The 24811-nt window shown below is 35.8% G+C and overlaps 1 protein-coding gene across 2 annotated transcripts; it reads left to right on the forward strand.

Annotated features, from left to right (window-relative positions):
* The first annotated feature begins 2670 nt into the window (after window positions 1-2670).
* Window positions 2671-17253, forward strand: LOC110788842 (cysteine-tryptophan domain-containing zinc finger protein 3). Of its 2 annotated transcripts, none has more exons than XM_056831740.1 (14): window positions 2671-3310; window positions 6320-6392; window positions 6497-6627; window positions 6794-7174; window positions 7281-8572; window positions 8762-9102; window positions 9192-10867; window positions 10984-11141; window positions 11915-12075; window positions 12973-13133; window positions 14943-15614; window positions 15695-15774; window positions 15987-16097; window positions 16888-17253. In XM_056831740.1, the coding sequence occupies exons 1-11, from the start codon at window positions 3146-3148 to the stop codon at window positions 15135-15137; spliced, it is 4734 nt and encodes a 1577-aa protein (XP_056687718.1). In that variant the 5' UTR covers window positions 2671-3145; the 3' UTR covers window positions 15138-15614; window positions 15695-15774; window positions 15987-16097; window positions 16888-17253. The 2 variants fall into 2 exon arrangements, with proteins under 2 accessions (XP_056687718.1, XP_021849169.1); XM_021993477.2 differs by having other exon boundaries at window positions 15712-15774.
* The last annotated feature ends 7558 nt before the right edge of the window (window positions 17254-24811 follow it).

Raw genomic sequence — 24811 nt, forward strand, 5'->3', positions numbered from 1 at the left:
AATATTTTAAGAATATCAAAATTTTATAATTTTTAATAATGTGTAATTAAATATAAAAATGATATGAAATGTGCATTGACAAAAGTGAAAAAAGAAATTAGAACATTATTATGGAGCGGAGTGTTCTATCAATGAAATGATGTTGTGATCAATTATCTTTGATTCCCCCCTTTACGGTCCTGCAATGATTATTCAATTTTTTTTTTGTATATGTGGTAGATTCCCCCCCCCCCCCCCCCTAATTGAATAGTGTTTGAGTTTTCTTTTCCAGCTTTTTACTTGACAATTGTGCTTCATTTTTTTTCCCAAATTTATTTGTTTATGGTTGTAAATTTAAAATTTGCTCCCAAATTGTAATTATCAATTATTGTCAAGTTAGGCAATTGTTATTATTCCTTATTGTAAGCATCAAATTCCTCAATTGTTCCTTTATGTAATAGAGATGTGTTTAATTATATAACACCAAGAATAATCTAACAAGATCCATTTGATAATGTTTTTTCTTATATGTAATCATCGTACAAATATGGTCAAAGCTCAATCAAATCAGAAGATCACACTAGATCATAAAAATTCAAACAAAGTGCCACACTAGAAGATTAAGATTCGGTAAGAACTCAGAAAATTCAAATCATAACAACTTATTCCAAGTGAATAGAACAAAGTCTAAGTGGTGTCATTTGGTTGAGAATTCAACGGCTAGATAATATGTTTGTTTCTAACAATGATTATGGCCAAAGACATCAATCAATACCTAGTATTTTAAAAAGAAAACCAACTTCCTTTTTACGACACGTAAGCAATACTATTTTGAAGACACGTGGCGGACACATAATCATGACCACTTAGAAGACATATGGCCAATAATACATAATCAATTCTTCATTTAAAACATAATAAGTCACCTTCACCTCAACCTTTCATCCTTCGCTTTCCAATTTTAGACATTGATGAATACATTTGCGGTTATGGTGAATCAAGAATGAGAAACGTTTCAGATGGTTATAATTCTCTGGTTAATGAATTTGACTATTTATTAAATCTACATGTTTACAATTTTTTATAGACCGATATTCCACCCTGACTTATTTTGCTAAATTTCTTCATTTTGAAGAATTTTATTATTTTTCTATAGGTGGGTGGAAGTTAAAATTATGTTATGAACTTCTAATTCATGTCCACCCCATTGTTTTTGGGAAAAATATTTCTTCTAATGAGGTTGGTATTAGTTAAAGCTATCATTATATTCTATTTTTTAGCCCATTTAAATCAACGACGCATCTTCTTTGCATCCCGTTGCCTGACTTGCCTCAAGCGTCATCATATTTCAAGTTATTTTACAAACAACTTAAAAACCGACAAACATGGATGCATTTTTTTTTTTTTTGAAATCTGTATGACATCTACTATTACCACACCCCCAACTCTATAAGCATAATTTCGAGTTTTAAAAAAATGGTTTAATCTTTGATATTTTCCAGAATTTTGACATATCACGTGTCGTTCTTGATCACAACTCTTAATTCTTAGATCATTTTCCTTTTGGGTATTTTTCTTGATTGTGATGCAAAGGATAGGGTGCGAAACTTCATATATACTTGGCAACTGAAACATAGTTTTTAATCCAGCAAACAACAATGGTGAATTTCTTAGCATATTGAAGATTTGTTGATTTCTTTGGTTTAATTCAAAGAATACATATGCTTAACTTAGTTACTCCGTACTAGCATATTTCTCTTATTCTCATTTTTTTAAACCCGGCCCCTTGGATAAAAAGAATGTATTTGTGGTCTTGGGGAGCTCATAATATATTCCATAAAAGTAATGCTTGCACCCAATATATCTTGGGAATTTTAGTATGTCTACGTACTATCAAAATTATTAGTGAAAGTTTTTAGTGAAGTATATACATTTATACCTTTAACATTTTGGTATGTTAATTTATCATTTTTTTAAATTGAGTTTCTTAAAATATAGCTCGTGCGTAGAACGGGCCAAAAGCTATATATAGAAATAAAGAAACAGAAAGATAGGGACGCGAAAAGGTAAAAGACAACGCGCGTGTAAGAATCGTCTACCAATCCCACAATAGTTTGACGGGACATACATGTACACTTGAGAACTTTGAGATCACGTATGGACTATGAACTAGAGTTAAAATTTCATAACCCAGGGTTAACCTGATCGATTCAACCTTTATATAAACTCAAGAATTTCCCAACCAAAACTTGGTCGTTAACCAAATAACGAGTTATTATCAAACCCAACCTTGAACTCGAAACAACCGCTCAAATTCACCCATTTAACTCGAAACCAAACCGAATGACCTAAACTTGGTTTGAACCAAATCTAACCAGGACACGTAATGATAAGTTTGAATCCAAACTTAAAGAGTACATTGACTCAATTTCTGATGACACTAACCGAACCTTACTCGACTCAAAAATATATAAAATCTACAATTCGAGGTAACTCAACATGAACCTAAACCAAATACATAGCAAGTATAATGAACTTGGTAAATGCCAAAATTTAAAAGACACAAATTATGAAATGATATTATTACAGGAACCATAATTTAGTTTTCTCCTCTCTCTAGTTCAAGTTGGATCGGCCCACTTCTGACAAATAAGAAGATAGGAGGAGTAGTATTATACTTACACCTTCAAACAATTAGAAAGTGGGGCATAAAAACTAAATAAGAAAAAGGCAAAATAAAAAATAAAAAAAACGCGGCTGCTTTACACCAAAAAACCGTAGTTCATCTCTGCTAATCAAATTCCAGCTCCTACAGATCGTCAATTTTACGATCCACAACTAAAAGGGGTTTTCAAGACTCCTCAATTTTCGATCAATTATAATTTAATCACCCCTAAACTTTCCCAGATTTTTTTTTAATTCTTTCTCTTCCTAATTCAATTTTATTCATCGATTTTATTGAGTTTTTTTTTGGTTTCTTTCAATTTGGTGGGGTTTTCTGGAGTTTAGCTATTGATCTTGATCTATTTAGGTGAAATATCCAATGGGGTTTTCCAGATTTCGAAACTCTTTAATGGGTCGAAGAGAATTTGTGATTTTGTTTTCTGGGGAATTGTAAAAAAGCTGCATACTATTTTTGTGAATTGAAACGTTTCCCGTTTCGGAGATGATTTCTTTAGGAAGAAAGGGATTTGAGCACAGATTTAGCAGTAATAATAATAATAAGACAGAGATGGAAGAAGAGACTGAGCTTGAAGAAGGAGAAGCTTGTTCTTACCACGAAGATGATGATGATACAACCATTGACCCTGATGTTTCCCTTTCTTATATAGTAAGGCTCTCAGTTTTGATTTTAATTGGGTTTTGGTTTAATTTGATTTTATGGATTAATTTTGTAATTCAATTATTTGGTGTTCTTCTCTTTCAAGTTGTTTTCAGATCAGGAGTGTTTAGTAAGCATTGAAACCTTGCTTAATTGGTTCAATTTTGTTTGTATAATTGTAGCTTGGTTTGTTAGGAATCGTTTTTGTAGTGGCTAGCTAGTAATGATACTTACGTTTTCGAGTTCGAGGTGGGTGCATTTCGAATTGTGTTTTGTAAGTGGGTGAATGATGTTATATTTAGTGTCATGTGGGTAATGAAGTCAAAATTGTAGGTTTGAGATGCTAGTTTGAATATGGGTGATTGAGAACCTTTCTTTTGGATGTGAAATTCGGAACTAGCCTGTGTTATGGGGGAAGAGGTTGTGAAGTTTTGGTTTGAGATGGAATTTAATGTGAAGTTTGGGTTTTTCTCTTGTTACTCGACTGGTGTTGATGTTCGTTGTGAGAGCTGAAATACTTTCCTGAGTTTCTAAATCACTTAGAGTTGGAACTTCTCGAAGACTTACTGGAAAATAGTTGTGGACAACTGAAGAAACAACCTGAACTGTATAAGAGCTGTCCTACGTGATCCGACCACATCTGAGACTTTATGAACTCTATTGTTTAATTAGAATCCTCTTAATCTTGCTGAAAGTGTTTGGGATATCAGTATTTTCTTTTCTTGTATAGAATTGATGGAATACCTTCGGCCATTTTTCGTGCCTTGTGTGTGTGTGTGTTGGGGGGGGGGGGGATAACTCAACTTTCTAGTGATTCCCATACTAAATTTTAGAATGGAAGTAACCCTCAAGTCCAGATCTGTTATGAATGTTACTCTACATTCTAGATCTGCCTGCTGCACATTTTATGACTAACCGTTTCTTACTGTATTACCACTCTTGTTAATCACAAGAAGCAAACAGAAAGCTCTTAACTCTACTTATTAAGTTTATGGACTCGTATCAATTTTAATTTCGTCTAATACTTTTCCAACAGCTTCCTTGATCAAAGTGTCCTTTGATGATAATATGATACTTTCAGATTTGTACAATCGAAGTTTATTACTGTCTAGTAAAGTGATACCCCGCAACTCACATATCTTTGGAACTGGTGTTGCTTCGTCACACCCTACCAACCACGAAACCCTGTTTGTTGAAGGTCTCTGTTTATCAATAAACAAAGTTGTCCGGGTAATAATTATGGATTGCATATTTTCGATTCCATAAAATTTTTATAACCGACAAGTTGGACTAGATTGTATAACTGTGAAAACTTAAAAAAACTCTCATAAGAGCAAGGATGAAATGGATAGAGAATAATTCTTGCCTTGTGTGCTCAGAGTTTTTCAAGAGGTGTAATCTTTTCTCTTGAAACAACTGCATGAACTTAGTGGTAGGAAGATATATGAGATATCATCCCCATTTGGAAGGGCATTGTCTTGCCAAAACAAAGTTATCGTTCATTTCCTGAATGAATTGTAATCTGTGTAAAAGAAGGAAGATGAAGAGAGCTAACAAAATATAAATGGTACATCAAGAATGTAATCCTGATATACTATGACTATATTTGCTATCCAATGCAATTTTGTGAGTAAAATAGTAAATAGAAGGGACTTGCACATCACTTCTTCATTTCTTGATATCTCGACTGAGGAAGTTACCAAAAACTAACCAGCAACTAAGACTCTTACTACAAGTCATAGGAAACAGTACTTTTTTGCTTTCTTGAGTATTGAATTATTGTTGACTAGATAATAGTTGATCTTAGACAACCAGTGCGTTGATGCGCAACCTTTTTACCAGTTATCTGAGTCGGATACAGTAAATGATTGAATTCCTTGTCTAGATTTATTAACTGCTTTTGAAGCCTTGTTGAACATCAAAACTAGTTGTAATAGAAGAAAGTGGGTCCAAGGAATCACAATATTTGCTGAGATCATACTGTCTATTAGGCTAGTATATTGCAGAGCAATAAGTTTAATTGAGCATGAATCTAACAAGATCAGTATTCATAGCGTATCTTGTTGCTGGATAGTACAGAGTGTGATAGTTTACGGTTGCATAATCACCTCCTCTGATTCTGATAGTGCAGAACAGATAAATTGACTTGTCACTGATGATTTTCCTCCTGGATAAATTGGCACTTGAGATTGGGCTGCAAATTGAATTTAATTTTGCAGATGCAGTGGCTTTTTTTAGTTATGCATTTTGCTTTCACTGTCAGGCTGTCAAAAGCTAGTAATGTGAGAAAAGTGAACCTTTTTGGTTTATGGTCTTTCATTATGATATGTTATATACTGTGGCTGAGGTTATGATATTACTCCCCTTATGTCAGTCATGTGTCATAGTTGAATGCTTAACAGATGGTTAGTTTTTGATTTAAGTACATTCTTCAGATAGGTTGGTAAACATTTTGTTCTCGCCCAAAATACCAACTCATAACAAATGTGAGCGTGTTATTTACGATAGATGGCTTAGCAACTGTTTAATAGATATTTATTTCAGTATCCTAAAATTGCCTTCATCCCAATTGGGTTTCTACCTTTTGAGTCTGTGGCTATCACGATTGTGAGTCACAAATTCAAGAGGGGATGAATAATCTGGGACTAAACGGTACCCATTGTTTCTTTTCCTCTTCACTCCCTTCCATATTTTCATTATTTGCATATGCTTTTTCAAAACGGAAACCTCCTTTTGGCGTATGGGATGTAGATATAGCTTTAATGATCTGAAAGTTTCTTGTCCTAACTGTATCAATATGTATCAGTAGTGAATTACGGCTGTAGGATGTTTTTAAGGTGATTTTCTTTTGCAGCATTATATTGTCTCATTTAGAGTAATGATCAACTGTTGGCTTCTTTTTCTGATGCAAGTCATTTTTGTACCTGTTCCTGTAATCTATGTGGGCTCAGGTTTGTCACTTTGTTTTGGTGCTGTACACTCTATTATTGGTGACAATATTTTAATTGTCTTTTCAAGGATGAGAAAATTCAAAATGTACTGGGGCACTTTAAGAAAGATTTTGAAGGTGTTGTTTCAGCCGAGAGTCTGGGTGAGTCAATTACCATTAACCTCCTACTCTATTTTATAGTTTAAACGCCACTTGATACAACTGTTATCCTTGCATCATGATATTTCATTTTGACAATATTCCAGGGGCAAAATATGGTATATACGGTTCATTCTTGCCAGCTCATCGCCGATCACCTGTTGGGTCTCAATCTAGAAGTCCACCTAGAGTTCAAAACCATATTACTCCCCAGTCTCCAAATACATTACAAACGGAGGTATTCTTTATATTTTATGATTTATCTTTTGCCAATTTTTTGGTGGAAACATCATTGATTTGCGTGAAAGGCATTGAGTTTCTTTTTATTTGTTTACAAGTCTCTAAACCGGACATTATGGTTATATTGGGAAATTTCTTATTTGTCAGACTTATCTTGTCTTTAGGGTGGTCACCATAATTCTCTTGCTCCGGCCAACGCCCCGTATTCAATAAAACATGGATCTGCTTCTGCTGGTTCTGCTTCATCTTTTGCTCACAAGCTACCACCCCAAAATGACCTATGTAGACAAAATGGAAAGACAAAATTAATTCAGACGTCGGAAGAGTGTATACCTAAATCTGAAGTTCGTGATCAGAAAACACTGAAAGTTCGAATTAAAGTGGGTTCTGATAATTTGTCAGTGAAGAAAAATGCTGCAATCTACAGTGGTCTTGGCCTTGATGGGTCTCCAACTTCATCACTTGGTGACAGCCCAATGGAAAGTGAAGGGCTGTCTTGCAGACTGTCATTTGATGGTTTTGAGTCCCCAACAAGAATTCTTCAAGTGAGTTCATGGGTCTTTTTACTGCTGGCATTAAATTGGGTCTTTTTTCTGCTGGCGTTAATTGATCTCTCTTATTGTTATTGATCTCTTTTATATTCTTGGGCAGATGATGACGTCCTCTCTGCTATTTGGAGGTTGCTTCTTGTCTCCTCTTCCAGACCACCTGTTGTGTTTGAGTGAAAAACCAAAACACTTGCAAGATCTAATAAATGAGCCTTCCTTCAAGGAAAAACCAAAAACTTCTGTCACAGCGCATCCTACTATTCCAGTCAAAGATAAGAAGGCATTTTCTGGTGAGAACAACATGAGGTTGTTAGATAAAAAAGGGTTGTCTTCGCAAGGTAAGAGAGATGGTAAGGACGACAATACTGATTTTGATTCCCAATTGAAGGAGACAGAAGTCGATGTTATATCTTGTGAGGAGCTTGTTTCTAGTGCGTTGAAGCTTCCCCTTTTATCTAATGTTCCCGATAACATGAGGGGCTCCCCAGCAGCTTCACTGAAGGAAACGGTTTTCAGTGATGCATCAGAAAGGGAGCCTTTTGAACGAGTTTCTCTCCATGTTAGCTTAGGTGAGAAGTCGACTGGGAAGACAACTTATGCTGGCAATAGCTTGAACAACAAAGCTGCTGAAGTCCGGAACGATATGGTGATTGATTCAGAAAAAGTTGGTGATGGAAAAAGTGAAACAGTTGACAGTACTGCTAATGTCGGGATTGGCTCTTCCAAGTTTAGAAAGGCTCCAAAAATTGGACTGATAGATCCTGTGAATCAGGGGACCAACAGATCCACTTCTCGTGATGAGGTCATGGTTGTATCTCGTGAGAAAGAACAGTTCTCGCCGGGGGGTGAGAAAAAACCAAAGAAAAGTCAAGTTCATGGCTCTGCTACTGGAAAAATAGCTGTGGAAGTTAACGAAGATAGTGCTCCGGTATTGAAAGACATGAAGTTTTCTGATGCTGAGAAAAATGTTTGTAGAATTGAAGTGCGAAAGGATTCTGGAAAAGGCATGGGTCAATATGCTGATTTCTTTGGGGAGATGAATGAGTTAGACGGTGATGTAATGGATTCCCCAGATGTGCCTTCTGGAGAGATTTTGAAGATTTCTGAGGTTGTTGACAAGACCTCCTTAGCTTATGAGAACACTTCCAAGGAAAGGACAAACTCCTTGGATACACGCAAGGGAAGAACTTCAGGGGAGAAACTTAAAGGGTACTCTAACATTGATCCTGTGCCAGAGAATGGCCGACCTAGTATATCTGAGCAAGTCCCTATTAGCAATGATGCAAATGTTGATTGGGTTGGCTGTGACAAATGTCAGAAATGGCGAGTTTTTCCTCCTGGCTTCAAACCTGACAACCTTCCTGATTATTGGGACTGCAGCATGATGAACTGGCTGTAAGTTTTGTTTTAAGTTTATTTTTTTGGTTTTTAGCTTGTCAAATCACCACCACTTTTTGAACCCTTTTTTTGGTTGTGATTGCTTATGGGCTAAACATGCAGGAAAGAGTGTTTGGTGAAAAAAAATATGCTCCCTCTCTGTGAGTGTGTGAGAGTTCTTATACAACTTTGACTTTCTATTTTTAGGCCTGATATGAACCGTTGCAGCGCTAGTGAGGAGGAAACCAACAATTTCCATGTCCCTCCCCCTGGCATGACTTCAGCTGATATTTTGAGCTCTGGGAGAATCACTGGTAAAGTAAGAAGAACACCAAAGTCATCCTTCCAGAACTCTCCCAAAAAGCCTCCAAACTCCATAAAGAAGAAGCAACAGTCAGCAAAAGAAAATAGCTTGAAAGTGGGAACAAATTCTTGCCTAGTGAACGGACTAGACCTGCAGCAACAAACTAAGTCTGGTGATATATATCCAGATACAGGTCAACAGAAGAAAATAGAGAAACACAGAAGAGATTGTTACTCTGATGGAGGTATTAAATGTCAGGTGTACTTGTCTTATTGTTGTGATCAGAGAACTCTTATTTGTTATAGAGAATTGATTTCCTTGGTGTTCATACAGGTCATGCAAAGATCCCCAAAACAAAAAGTAAACGGGAATCTGATCATGAGTTCCCGGGCACTTCTAAGAAAAGCAAGTCACGAAGCATGCAAAGTGGGGATAATGATTGGGTAGCTTCCCATGATCAAGGTGGTGAGACTTTGGGTGTTAGCTCAGGCTATGGGCTGGGGGCTGGTACCGCTGGAAAGGATCAGGTGTCTAACTCAAGGATCTGTGTTTCTCGGAATCTGAAGGATGACATAGGTAACATCCCTCCAGATTATGTTGGGAAATCAAAATCCCAAGTTGAGGACCTCCCGGTGGTTGGTTCTGGCCATGTCAGCAAGTCTAGTAGTGGAAATAGGAAGAGAAAAGCTGATAAGTTTAAGGATCCTCCAAATTCTACTCCATCATCTGGCAAATTAAGGGATGATAATGATAAATCTAGCAGGAAAAGGCATAGGACATCCAAGTCTGAGGGAAAAGAATCCAGTGTAAGTAAAAGAAATGGTAAAGCAGACAAGAAAAGTAAAAGTATTCCACACCACAGATTGGATACTACTGAGTCTATGCAAAAAGATCCATTATGTGTAAATCCTGTTGTGGCAGCTACATCAAGCTCTTCGAAAATTTCTGGATCCCTTAAAGTCAAATCAAAGTTCCATGAAGTAAAAGGTTCACCTGTTGAATCAGTTTCATCTTCTCCCTTGAGAATTCCACATTCAGATAAACTCATATCTGGGTCTAAAGTAATAGGGGGGAACGATAATGTCCACGATGCTCCAAAATTGGCAACAAGCAGTCCTACAAGGTGCTCTGCTGTTGATCATGATAGCAGCGCTGATCCATCTGGGGCTATAAGGAAGGATGCAATTGCAACTGGAACACTTCATGGTATGAGTAACTTGCAAGACAAAAGTAAAGGAGGTTTACATCTGACTAACAATGGTAACAGCTGCATAGAGAAAACGAACCTGGATAATGGGTTCCCCTTGGAAGCGCAGGCTTCATATAAAGGTGTGAACGATACAGCTAGAGGTGAACTTCATGTTGATGCCAATGTGTCCAGCTCAGGAAAATCTTGGAAGGATTCTCCTTCGCTCTCCAAGGATAAGAATCAAACTTTGAAATCTAATTCTGGGAGGGGCAAAGTAAAGATGGCTGAATCTTATGACAACTCACTGAATCATAAACCCGTTCATGAAGAGAAAGAACAAGACAGGAAAGTAAAAGTTGATGAGAAATGTGGGTCAAATACTGATAAAAGTATGAGTAGTACGGTATTTCACAATAAAGAACCCTCTTTCCCAAAGTCTGAAGGGAGACAGGAATATGATGAGAGAAGATCTTCAAAGAAATTTGATGTGGAAAAATCTGAGGACTTGGTACCAACATCTGCAAAAGAGAAGCCCCGGCATTTACCGCGGTCTGATGGTGAGAAAAATGAGATGACAAATAAGGCCAGTACTTCAGCCAGTGATGCTCGTCTAGATGGTCTTCCTAGCGAGCCCAAACTAAATAAGAAAGCCGATAACCAGAATGGAACTCATATTTCATCCAAGCATTCAATATCTAATGGGCACAGGATCAAGAATCAGGATGCTCCAAGTCCTCTGAGAAGAGATTCCTCTAGTCAAGCCGCAAGCAGTGCTATTAAAGAAGCTAGAAACCTCAAACACTTAGCTGATCGTTTAAAGGTGATAGTAATATTTGTTTTCCCCTCACCTCTCCCCCACTAGAAAAAGAAACCAGAGGATAACAGAAAGGCTAAAAATCCTATCTTTCTGAATTGTTTTTTTCTTTGCTGTTGCAGAGTTCCGGTTCAACAGAGAGTATAGCAATGTACTTTGAAGCTGCACTGAAGTTTCTTCATGGAGCCTCCCTACTGGAATCTGGAAAAACTGAGAACATCAAACATGCAGATATTGTTCAATCTAAGCAAATCTATAGTAGTACTGCAAAGCTTTGCCAGTAAGTAAACAACGCAATGCACAACTTCACCCTTTAATTTTTCTTTTTTATCTACTTAATTTGTGGGTGTACAACTGCACATTACATTGAAATTGCTAAAATCCAACTTAAGTGGTAGGGATGATTTAGGATTAGTTGTGCTTTAACTCTTCTTCTCTATCTCAACGACTCACTGCAATTTCAAACAGAACTTTAACTTGTACTCCCTCCGTATTTATTTAAGAGATACACTTGGTCGGGCACGCGTATTAAGAAAAAGAATTGAATGAAATAAAGTAATAAAACAAGTGGGGTTGAGTAAATATTTTAATAAGAAAAACAAGTGGGGACCATGTCATTTTAGGGAGTGGGGGGTGGGGGTGGGGTGTAGATATATTATTTAATTAGATGGTGAGGTTGATAAGTTACTAAAAATGGCAAGTGTATCTCTTAAATAAATACGGCCGGAAAAGGCAAGTGCATCCCTTAAATAAATACAGAGGAAGTAGTTAGAAGAGCACCCGCCCACACACGCATGCCCGCACACATACAAACACACACACAGACACACACATGTGCTGCTTAAAATCATCACGAGTCAGATTATTTATTGTTTCCACTGTGAGACCTGCCCCCCTATGGGAATCTACTGGTCTAACTATTTTTGTTTTTGTTGCTTGCTATTTGTTTGAAGAGTTGCTGTAAATTGTCCACTTCAGTTAGCAGCATTATAGCCATATACTTATTTATTTATGAGGTTCTCTAACTTAAGACCCCCCCTCCCCCAAATAAAGGTTTTGTGCCCATGAATTTGAGAGGATGAAAGACATGGCTGCTGCTGCACTGGCATACAAATGTGTGGAAGTGGCATATATGAGGGTAGTTTATTCATCACATAATACTGCAAGCAGAGATAGGAATGAATTGCAGACTGCTCTGCAGATGGTTCCTCCAGGTAATGGAATTTACTCATGACCTCTTTTTTCTTTTAAAATTAACACATACTTTTGTGCATTTCTGTTTATCTGCTTCTTATATTCCGAGGCATGCAGATTTTTTAATGCACGATTGCATGCAATACGATGCAATACGAACACCAACCAGTAGTAGCAAACAAATGACTAAGGTCCTTCTTATATGTAGGATGGTCTACTTCTTATGCGTGTCACCTAAAAGGGCCCTATTTTTGGCGTGTGTTTGGGGTTAAGGATAGTGGTGGTGGTAATTGGTAAACCTGAAATATATTGTTGCTGCTTTCTAGTAGCAGCTTATAATTGATCTTTGCATAAGTTCTCTGATAGCTGAAGCTTAATGGAGTAATAATCTAGGAAATTCGCCTGCATAAGTCTTGTTTGATTCTTTTAAGGTTTAAATTCTCATAATCTCATTGTGGTTTCTTGTAGAAATGGCTATTCAATGCAGTTGCAATAGTGTTTCATAATTAAACAATATACAATTATGAGGAATTAGAAGCTGTTGCTGAAATTGTACCCTTTATGGCGAGGTGATGGATTGTATAAAAGTAATAGTTATATAATTCAGTTCATATCTTTTCCACATCTAGTTGCATACTGAAAATTGTAGGTTTCCTTTTTTTCTAAAACCTTTTCTAATTGAAATGTTGAAAAATCTTGGCTGAGTACTTACGCAACCATATTGCAAAGCTTATTATCTACTACTTTGTGTCATGCCCTGGATTCGCATCTGTTCTACTTTAAAAAAAAAAAAAAATCTGTCCTTCCTGTAAAGCTAATGGAAGCTTTCTTATCCTTGTCCATTTTTGTCCCTGATTAGCTCTTGCTACTGAAGTTAGCAAACTAAAATATGCTTATTTTGAAATTGTATTGTGTAGGAGAGTCGCCTTCTTCATCTGCCTCGGATATTGATAACTTAAACAACAATGCAAATGGGGACAAGGCTGCTCAAGCCAGAAGTAGTGGCTCACCTCAACTTGCTGCAAACCTTGTCATTACAGCCAGGAACCGTCCAAACTTTTCTAGGCTTCTCACTTTTGTAAGTTTCTCTTTCCCTTGTCTGAAATAATGACATTGTCTGCAGTCTAATTATGCGACTGACTCCTGGTGTTCCCTATAGCAGATAAATAATTAAATAAAATTATTTTTTGTACAGCATGACTTAATCAATATTAGTAATTTGAAAAGTTGGCCATTTTTCTTGCCCGAGTCCCCAACTCTGAGTTGATTCCGAATTATCCATTTTCTTTGGGGGGTGGGGGGACGTGCGGTGGAATCTTCCCAAACAATTCCTTTCGAATGGTGTTACCGCTTCTATATATGTATTGTCCCCCTTTTCCATACCACATATGGTATTGAATTATGTACAATGGCAGTAATTTTAGTACTGAATGAATCAAATTTAATGCTTGTTTCTTGGTGTTACTGATCTATGTATGTATAGTCCCCTTTCCTGTAGTATTGTGTCGAATTATGTACCACTGCAGTAATTTTAGTATTGAATGAATGGAAATTAAAGCTTGTTTCTAGCTGTTACCACTTCTATATATGTATAGTCCCCTTTTCCCATTCCACATATGGTGTCGAATTATGCACCGTTGCAGTAATTTAGTACCGAATGAATGAAAATATAATGCTTGTTTCTAAAATATTGTTTGAATTGAAGATTGGAGAGTTGGGGCAAGTATGAAGGTGGTGGTAATTATATTTTCTGAGATTTGGGGGGGGGGGGGGGGGGAGGCGAAGGGTATGAAGGGCAAAGAAAAAATGCCTGAGGAACATTTCGGACTATGCTGAGAAGATCCCCTAAAAAGTTGGGGTTATTTTTAGCAGGCCGTTCAAAGTTGGATCTATTTATATCATATACTCTGTTTTTTTTATATATGTATCCTCTTTCCGTAAAAGGGACCTTTTTTTGTTTTTACCCACTTCAACTTTATTCTATTTTTGACAAACAGATTTTACCATCGTACCCCTTTCCCCACAATATTTACACCTTTCCACAATTTCCACTACATCCCTCCTAACTTATCTACCTTTTTCTCACACTCATCCACCATTTTCCTACCCCTCTCTTACTTTATCCACCTTTTTCTTACACCCACTCCCTCATTGAAACAAGAGTCTACACCGGAGAGGGAGTACGAATTTTTAAGAGCGAGTATATCCAAAATCATGTATTAACAAAGATTGACGAGTTTGCAGACGCGCTATACGTTTTGTGTTTACTTTTACTGTCACTTGAATTTTTTAAGTGAATACCAAGGCATGTTGGACTCTTTACATTGCATAGTAAAATTTCATTTTGTCTTTGAATATAAAGACGACCATTTCATTGCAAACTTGTATTAAATACTACAAAATGACTGGTGAAAGGAGAAGGCTGCTCCAACCAAAATGTAAAGCAACCATAGTTTTTAGCTGACTCTTATGTCTCGCTAGCTTATTTTTAACAACCTTATAGTTTCTTCTAGCAAACACATCTGGTTGCTAGGTGATAATAAATCATAATGATTTGTGTAATTTTACTAAGGAAGGTCAGCCAAAGTGCAAGGTCATGCAATTCCACCCAAGTACATGTTTTTCTTCATAAATGGCCCAGCTTATCCCACTTCTTGGAATTACACTATTTGCTAATTTCCTTTAAGCTAGCTAATTAGTGAACATCAAGATTAAATGTTTGACAGCTAAACGTCAAAAACAAGCCAATTAGTTTCAAGCTATTGGAAATCCTGCTATGCTATATACCATTCCGTGCTGTGGCTTAGAGAAGTTACACTATTATATTATAAAAAGCTCTCCATGAGTTAAGATTGATGGCATGCCCTGATAGGAGTTACTTTTGCAGGCTCAGGATGTAAATTCTGCAATGGAAGCTTGTAGAAAATCACATATTGCTTTTGCAGCTGCTAATGTTAGTATGGGTCAGGCAGATTTAAAAGAGGGAATCACTTCCATTAAGAGAGCTCTGGATTTCAACTTCAATGATGTGAGTGGACTATTGCGTCTGGTACGGCTTGCAAAGGAATCAATTAGCCGTTAAGCAGTTCACGTTATCCAGAGGAAAAATATCTTTTGGAAGCGACTGTGTTATGGAGGAAAAATGAGAGTGGGTTCGGATTATTGCCCAGGCTTGATTATTACATCAATGTCACCTCATCCTTTGCTTGCATGCCGTGCAATATGGGCCAGAAATCAGCTCATGCCTTCAGCTGGTGCCTTGCATAGGCAAGCTAGAGACACATTGCATACTGTTAAGGATGGTTGATGAAAATTCTTTTTTCTACAAATTAAGGTTGGAAGGGATGGCGATGATCATATATTCTTGGTTATCTATCCTGTTGGCAAGAGAATTCCAATCCCGTTCATGTTATTTTATTTCATGTATAATGTACATAATCTAAGAGAGTAGACATGAGAAATAAGCTCATATGGAGTAACAGCCATTGGAGCTTGCTGGAAATCCCCCACTCTTGTACCTAGACAATCCCTGAAGGTTGAGGAAAAACTATAAATTGAGGTAGCTATTTTCCTGAGGCTTATTATGAAGGCTTTTCAAAGATTGTGATTCGATTGTTCTTTCATGTATTCTGATGTTAGTGTTTTCCGTATGGCAGTGCTGACATGTTCCACAATGAGAGGATGCAAGTGGGATGAAGCACCAAATACATGTATATAAGGTAAATAATGGAAGTCTTTATAGTCTGCAGTGCGTGTCATATCTCATTATTCATTAATGCTTGTCTGAGTTGCTACTTGGAGGTAGCTTTGATAGGACTTGTAAACTAATCTAGTAATCTGGTGTCGTTGCTTGTACTCTGTAATGTGTAATCATATATTTCAATATTTGTATTTAGCTATATTAATCCACTTTTTTATTTTCTACTGGCAGACAGGAAACCAATCTTCCGTGTATATTTAGGAGGAAATACTGCAGAATTTACGTAGCACGCTCCTAACAGTTTCTAACTGAGGTCACTAACATCGGGGTCGGCTCTAACAGGTAAACTTATGCTGCCTACTTGCTCTCTAAATCTGTTGTTTATAGCTTGTTTTTTAATTCTAACAATCTCAATTCTCAAATTACTGGAGGCCTATTATAACTTATAGTACTTTTTTGGATTTTCTGAATTTGTGTTGCGTATATCTTCACTGTTGACTGCATAGGCATTTATATTAGTTTGAGACTCTTACAACTTCCTTATCTATCTACCTCATCACCGACAATAATGACGTGACGTCATTTTTTATATGGAAAATCAAGATACTTGGGATTTAAGGAGACTCAAAATGAATTGATGCAACAACATATTGTCGTTATTCCTAGATTTAAGGCTTTGTAGACGACTTAACAGAGAACATTTTCCAGGAAAGTGATTTTCCCATTTCTCTCTGTTTGGTTCGTTTAAGGGGTCGAAAACAATTTTCTCGAAGGTGTAAAATAGCTCTTCAAGGGTAGAAAACATTATTTCCCTTTTCCGCTTTTCTCCATAACCTTTCTTGCAAGAAACCAAACAATTTAGGGAAACTTTTTACGATTTCCCCTTGAAAAATGTTTACCGTGGAAAATCTTTTCTGCCAAACCAAACGGAGCCTAATCGACTTCTTTAATACCTTTCCTCTAATGAATTTGTGAACGTTGATTATTTAAAGAATTTCTGTTACGTTTCTCTGCTGAATTTCTACAGACGCACTAAAGCATTAGTCATTGACATAATTGTACCTAGAATATCCTGTTAGGCTTGATATTTCCCTTGATCTAGACTGATAATAATTACTTATGATGATTTCAGGTGTATGCTGAGGCGTTATGTAAGTCTGAAAATTGTAAATACAGTAATCACCAGAGAGTAGCCGTTTATCTTTTTGAAGGCTTTTCCCCCCCTTTAGATTATTTGATTTCTTATAGTATATATTTTTATATATTTTTCTTCTGCAAGTGATGTAAAAGTTGAACATTGTCTTCTTTACCCCCAATCAGTTTAGAATTTTGTTCATCTCTAAATACTCCCATAGTAGCAGATACTGTATTCTAGTATAGTAGAAGAAATTACGCAAATTACCTCTCATATCCCTCGGAGTTGTGTCGACATGTATCAAGTTTGACTAAGTTTGTTAGCATTTAATGACTAATTAAGCAACGTACGTTGAATGGGAAACCTTTCTTATGCCCGGTGCAGAGGCGGAGATAGGGGGAGGGGGCGGCCGCCCCCTCAACAATTATAAAAATTCCTAATATATAGTACTCCCTCCATTTCTTTTTGATCTTCCTGTTTCTATAAATGTCGTTCCTATTTGATCTTCCTGTTTCTATTTTGGGACATGACTTTTTACTATAAATTTCCCCACCATCCCTTATTTAATTCATTCACATTTCCCTATTCACCCACCCAACCCCACTTTTATGATTTTTTTATTACTTTCATAAAAATATCTTATCTCTCCTTCATTTCTTTATTACTTTCTTCATTTATTTATTATTTTCTCTTACACCCAATTATTACTCTTACACCCAATCATTAAAAGATTTCAGTTTCTTAATTTCCACCCAAAACTCCAAACAGGAAGATAAAAAAGAAACGGAGGGAGTAATAAATACTAAAATATATCACTAAATACTACTTGTCTCAATGGTTACTACTTTAATATACTCCTTGATCTAGGGTTTAACTCCTTATACCATATTATTTCTTTTTAGTTTTATTTTTTTTCCTCGCCCCCCCTTATTTTTAGTTCCATTTGTTTTCTCGCCCCCCCTCAACGTTGAATTTATGGCTCCGCCACTGGCCCGGTGATAATACTGGCTAACTGATTTTTCCTGAAATAATTGAAATGAAATTAACTTATCTGAACTTAATTAAATGTAAGTTGAAACAAATAGACACTAATATGAGTAGAGCTATCAAAAATTGACCCGACCCGAGAAATCGATCTGTATTTTTAAGGATCCGGATCCGACCCGAGATTCGAAATTTTGTTAACATAGGAAACCCGTAACCCGACCGTATCTAACCCGTTAAAATTGACGATCGATTTTGACCCGTTAGTGCATGATCCGGACCCGAACCTGACACCCGACCGAAATATAACCGATAACAAAATTGAGTCAGCTTACCCGACCGAAAAATGACATGAACCCGATTCAACACCCGATCCGATGTCAACCCGAAACCGATTATAACCCGATGAAATCTGTTATTGACTCAATTCGTGACAACTCATTACCTTAATTTACGCGACCTGTTGACAAACCGATTTGTTATTGACCTAACTAAATAATAACTTAAATCAAGTTAATATTATTTTTAATAATTACCTAATCTAGAACAAGTGAAAATCGCTAAACCAAATTTAACCAAATTTATAAAAGTTAATTATAAGGATAAAACTTGACTAGACCTGATAGCTATCACCCGATTTTAACCCGTGTCCGATAGTAAACCCGACCTGAATTTTAACCGACCCGGTAATTATCCGATCTGAACTTGACCCGACTCGTTAAGACCCGAACCCGTAATTGTACCCGACTAAAAAAGACCTTACCCGAACCCGTAATTGTACCCGACTAAAAAAGACCTTACCCGAACCCGACCTATACCGAAATGGAAAAATAACCCGACTTGACCCGTCAAAAATTCACGCTGAACGAATCCTACCTGAACCTGACCTGCACCCGGTAATAAAATGACTTGACACGATCCGATCAGATCATGATCGGAGACCCGAGATGACCAAACCCTGACCCGACTCGAGTAACCGTTTTAACAGCGCTAAATATGAGTAGCTGACAGTGGGATGGCATCATTAATTCAATATCGCGGAATGGTATCTTCACATTAAATTTAAAATATGTCCTACTCCTTAATAAATTTCTTCATCAAATTTTCCCATCCGGTAGCCCAGTTGAACATGAGGGTGGAAAATTATAAATTTAAATTGACTACATATTATAAATTTGAACAAATTTATAAAGTATGTGCAAATGGGATGTTAGAACAGTTTCCGTCTATAATGCTAAAAGATTACCGAATATCATAAGTGTATTGTACATTCCTTAATAAGAAAAATCTACGCTAAAAAATAATAAAATAAGTAGAGAGATGAGAGAGAAAGGAAGAGAGTGTAATCATTTAAGAATCTATACCTAGTATTTAAAAAGGAAAACCATAGGTTATTAGAAGTCATGTGGCATCTCATTCTTAGAAGCCATGTGACATCTCTCATTTCATCCATCATTTTGTTTTGTTTTTTTTTTCAATTTTTCTTTATTGTTTATATGTTTTACAACTTCTAATGCATCTTCCACTCCATTTTCTTTATTCAACATCAAGTTATTAATAGTCTACTATACTCATTAGTCTTTTCCACTCCACCACTTTAACATCCAATATATATTCATCATTATAATTTTTACCATAGGTTATTATTAGCCATGTGGCATCTCTCCTTTCAATCCATCAATTTTTTTTTTCTCAATTTTTCTTTACTGTTTTTATGTTTTACAACTTCTAATGCCTCTTCCACTCCATTTTCCTTATTCAACATCAAGTTATTAATAGTCTACTATATGTATTAGTCTCTTCCACTCCACCACTTTAACATCCAATATTTATTCATCATTATAATTTTTATATTTTTCCAACCTTTAAATTACACCTCTATTTAATTCATATGTTACCAAAAAATCACAAGTACTCACTAATTAAAACTTCAAAAGACATCTGAACAACCAATATACAACCGCCCGTTCTTTGAACGGGCTCAAAAGCTAGTTGGTATTCATAAACATGAAATGAACAACCAATTTCATGCATGGAGAGCTTGACATGTGAAGTATGGCCATATGGGGTAACCAAACAATATTGTTTATTTTTTTAATTGCAAAGTTTTTTTTTGGTGTGAATGAGCCACAATGGCAAATATAAATTACAAATGGGGGCGGGGGGATTCGAACCTGAGACCTATTGTACACAGGCCCTCAGTGTTAACCACTAAGCCAAGACATCATTGGTTTTTTAATTACAAAGTGGCATTTTAGAAATAGTGGGAAAATGATGCATATTTGTAAAATTATGAGAAACGTTGGATTAACGACAAGTGTATGTAATCTTATTTGATATTCCAATATTTTTGGTGTTCGATAAATGTTGTTGGTGCTGTGTTTGGTGTTAGGGATAGAGAAAAGATAAAATGTCATATTTTATTCCATTGAAGTCCACTTTTCAAATATAAACGACTTAGCCAAAAGTTATATATATATATATATATATATATATATATATATATATATATATATATATATATATATATATATATATATATATATATATATATATATATATATATATATATATATATATATATATATATGCACTAGGTGTACAGTAAATTTATTGTGTCGAGGTAACTTTTATCCAGTTTTAAGTAATTTTTATGTTGTAATTTTATTTTTTTGATGAATAAACATTTTTAAGGGTTATATAGTTACTTTTAACTTTATTAAATTAGTGATTTTGAAAGAATATTTTTTATCAAAGTGAAAAGTTTTATCACTAAAAAATAGATAATTTTTATATTATACCGGAGCAACTTTTAAACATTTTGATTTTAGGGTTAAGATATAGGATTTTAAAATTCAATGACATGGTCTTTTTACTGATTATTATCTTAGAAAACACAAATGATTTGACATGTTTATTAGTCTTTCAATAATATAATATAAGTTTGCATACTTTTATCTAAACTCGTGGGGTGTAGGAGTGACCAATCAATTTTAAATCTATCAATCTGCATCATAATTTCCCCTGCAACTAGATCATTCATTTTTTTTAGGAAAATTTGGTAATATTAATCCAACCTTTGACCGATTTTCTTTTATTAAGCCCACCTACGACATATTTTTTAATAATCCCACATTTATTACCCAACAACTTTTATTGGGCCCAACATGTCATAAAACTGTTGTAAGCGGCATTATTTCTCTACATGGCAGTACTCTCTCTCGATATATTCAGTCATCATCATCAATTCATCACCATCTCGTTGACTTTTTCACCGATTACCGGCCACTTAAGCCCAATAAAAGTCGTCGGGTAGTAAAGGTGGGATTATTAAAAAATATGTCGTAGGTGGGATTAATAAAAGAAAATCGGCCAAAGGTTGGATTAATATTACCAAATTTTCCTTTTTTTTTAAAAGCTGAATAAACCCTAAATTAATCATATGTGTACATAGTAGTTCTCCGTATTAAATAAAGACTATATTTAAAAAAAAAAATTTGTAAATATAGTTAGATTTATTAAGAAGTAATAATTAAAATTTTTTATTTAAGGAAGTTCGCCGCATCAATCAAACACGAAACACGAACTTTATATTCCGGTCATCCCTATTGGAATTTAAATCATGGCCGGATTAAATTGATGACCAAAACCAAAAAAGTAAAGATGTGATTGTGTATACTTATGAGTTCAACAATACCTTCAATTTATAAGACTTAATCAAACTAAATTTGAGTATGATTAGTACCTTAATCTCATAATATTTTGGAATTAACTAGGACTTTAATTCCTAAATTATAATTCAAGGACTTTAATTCCTAATCAAAAAATCAATTCTTTGCTCCATATTGTGTTATTAAATTAAATTTTGGAGAGGTATGGGTGGGGAAATTGATTATTTAATGTGGTAGTGGGGTTGGAGTTACAAAGTGTTTAATTAGATGGTGGAGTTGAAAAGTTACTAAAAATGACAAGTGTATTTCCTATTTAAATACGGCTGGAAATGATAAGTGTATCTCCTATTTAAATACGGAGGGAGTATAAATAAACGTAATTTGTCTTGTTTAAATAAAAAAATTGAGGAATCTTAATTCACATTAGTTAGTCGTTAAATAGCGTATAAAATACCAAATTTAAAGAATATTTTGGAATGGAGGGGGTATATGAGTTGATACAGTGTACCCAAGACTCCAAGCTACAAGATAAAGATAGAGAGTGATTAAGTGAGAAAGCTTTTCATTTAAGGTATTGAATAATATCAAAGGGACACCCCAGAAATGAATATGGAGCAAATAAAAAGAGACCGAGAGAGTATTACTTATTTTTCTTAAAATCCCACCAAATAAGAAATATAGACTAGCTTAAACCATACCAGAAAATATCAGACCAGACAAGACCAAAAAAAAAAAAAATTACTCACAATAAACTATCAGATCATATCGAAACAGATAAATTCTTATTAACAAGTGGTGTACAATAAATACTGTACACCGGAGTAAAAGTTAACTCAAATGCTTAAAAGTTACCCTTATATTTGTAAAAGTTATTACTCCTTCCGTCCCAAATTACTCGTTACACTTACCTTTGCATATAGTTTTAGGTAAAGATGGTTGTGGGCCGTGCCGGGCCGTGCTTCGTGCCGAGCCCACGGGCCGTGGGCCTAACCGTGCCGGGCCCACGCCAGGCCCACGTTGTTTCGTGCCGTGCCGTGCCGGGCCGAAAAGTTAAAAATAAGGCCCAGCCCAAGCCCACGTGCTTTCGTGCCGGGCCGGGCCGGGCCGTCGTGCCTAAGGATAATTTGACTAAATTTAACGTGCTTAGTCTTGTCGGGTCGAGTCGTGCCGTGCCTTGTCGTGCTTTTTCCAAAAAAGTAAGGCCCAAGCCCGCCCCACGGCCCACGACCCACGACTTCGTGCCCGTGTCTGGCCGTGCTTTTTGCGTGCTCGTGCCGGGCCGTGCTTTTTTCGTGCCGGGTCGGGTCGGACTTCGGGCCGGCCCGACCCACAACCATCTTTAGTTTTAGGTGATAAGTGGCGAGGAAGTCAAAATCGCAGGCTATTATATATGTTTTTGTAAAAACATAATAACAAAAAAGTTAATGAAATGGTACATATTATTTATTGTAATGGTACTCTGTTTAACAAAATGGTACTCTATTTTAATGAAATGACACTCTTTTTTAAATAAATGGTACATGTTTGACGTTGTGATGTGTTTGCTCACACATCACAGCATGTCGCCTCGCTGACTTCGATAAGTGGTTGTTTGGTTATCAATTGTTATTTTATTAAAAAAATACATGTGATAGGAGTTAGTGGGGGAGGAAGTCAAAATCCCAGGTTGTGATGTATCACCAAAAACATAACAGCAACAAAGAGACAAAATAGTGAAAAGACAAAACTGCTTGCAGTCATATTTTTTTGGACCGATTATGGATATGAACAAATGATGTAATGGTACAAAAAATGAAATAAAATGGTATTTTGTAAATAAAAATGGTGTTTGTTAAAAAATGGTACTTGTTTTTAAAGAAATGGTACACTTAAAAAAAAATGGTACTATTCTTTTGAGAAAATGACACTTTGTAAAAGAGAAATGGTACTTCATGTCACTTTCTCTCTCCTCTTTTTTTGTCATTCTCTTTTCTTTTGTTTATTAATTTTGTCCTTTTTTCGGTTGTCCTATTCGTTTTGTCATATTTCTAATTTGTTTGATGTTGGTGTAAATTTATGAAGATACCCTTGTGATGTGTTTGCTCACACATCACAACATGCCCCCAATCCAACCCCATTAGTGGGTATTTTTTTAATTGAATGAGAGAGGGTGTGGGGACAAAAAAATATTTAGTGGGAAGAGAGAGACAATATAATAATTGTTGGGTCATATATAATTTAGAAGTGTAATAACTAATCTGGATAGACGAAAAAGAAAAGTGTAACAAGTAATGTGGGACGGATAAAGAAATTTTTTAGTGATAAATATTTTCATTTTAATAAAGTTTTTTTTTCCAAAATCATTAATAATGTATAAAATTAATAACCATGTGAATTGGTTAAATCTCTACCATGTTGCTGACTTGCTGTTACCGAAGTGCTTGAGAGGGGAGTCTCTGATCACGTCTATCCCATTATGATTGATCTATCCACTGGAGATTCACCTAGAAAGATGCCTTTTCGTTTTCTGAGTATGTTGGTTGATCATGAGGAGTTTTCTACTATTATCGTTGATAATTGGAAACATAATACCCATAAGAATAAGCTGGTAAATATCTGGTTTAAGCTTAAACATCTTAAAGGCAAGCTTAAGGCTTTAAATTCTCAGCATTTTAAGGGTATTGTTGAAAAGATTGAAGCTGCTAGAATCTCTCCTTACAGGTATTCAACACCAGCTTAACATGGATCCTCTTAATAACGTGTTTATTGATGCAGAAAAGAAGTCCCAGATGCAGCTAGAAAAATGGAGCTGAGCACACTTGAAGAAAAAAGCTGGCAACAAAATTCTTTCATGCTTATGCAAAAGAAAGAAGATGTCAGGATAAAATCAAGTTAATAGTCAAAGATGGTGGTTCTCGGATTCAAAATCATCAACTCATAAAAGAGGAAGTGTGAAACTTCTATGTCAATTTAATGGGCGCTGCTGCTGCTGCTGCTTGCTGCTTGCTGCTTGCTGCTGACACTTTACCTATGGCGGATAAAGGCATTCTTTCTCCTCAACATTATTCTTTCCTATGTTCTACTATCACAACAGAGGAGATTCGTTTTTCTTTGTTTTGTATGGATGATCACAAATCCCCAGGTATTGACGGTTATAATGTGTTGTTTTTTAAACGCGCCTGGAATATTATAGGGCCTGATATTGTTCATGATATTCAACAATTCTTTGACTCTGGTTTCTTGGCCAAGGTTATGAATTGTACTTGTGTTACTCTGGTGCTAAAGTT

The sequence above is a fragment of the Spinacia oleracea genome, chromosome 6, assembly GCF_020520425.1.
Source record: "Spinacia oleracea cultivar Varoflay chromosome 6, BTI_SOV_V1, whole genome shotgun sequence".
NCBI lineage: Eukaryota > Viridiplantae > Streptophyta > Magnoliopsida > Caryophyllales > Amaranthaceae > Spinacia > Spinacia oleracea.

Bases quoted from the DNA above. Each gene is read 5' to 3' on its own strand.
- LOC110788842 (XM_056831740.1), top strand. From the start codon at position 3,146: ATGATTTCTTTAGGAAGAAAGGGATTTGAGCACAGATTTAGCAGTAAT. The intron at 3,311-6,319 runs GTAAGGCTCTCA...TGTCTTTTCAAG, and splicing joins ATGTTTCCCTTTCTTATATA to GATGAGAAAATTCAAAATGT. The intron at 6,393-6,496 runs GTGAGTCAATTA...ACAATATTCCAG, and splicing joins TGTTTCAGCCGAGAGTCTGG to GGGCAAAATATGGTATATAC.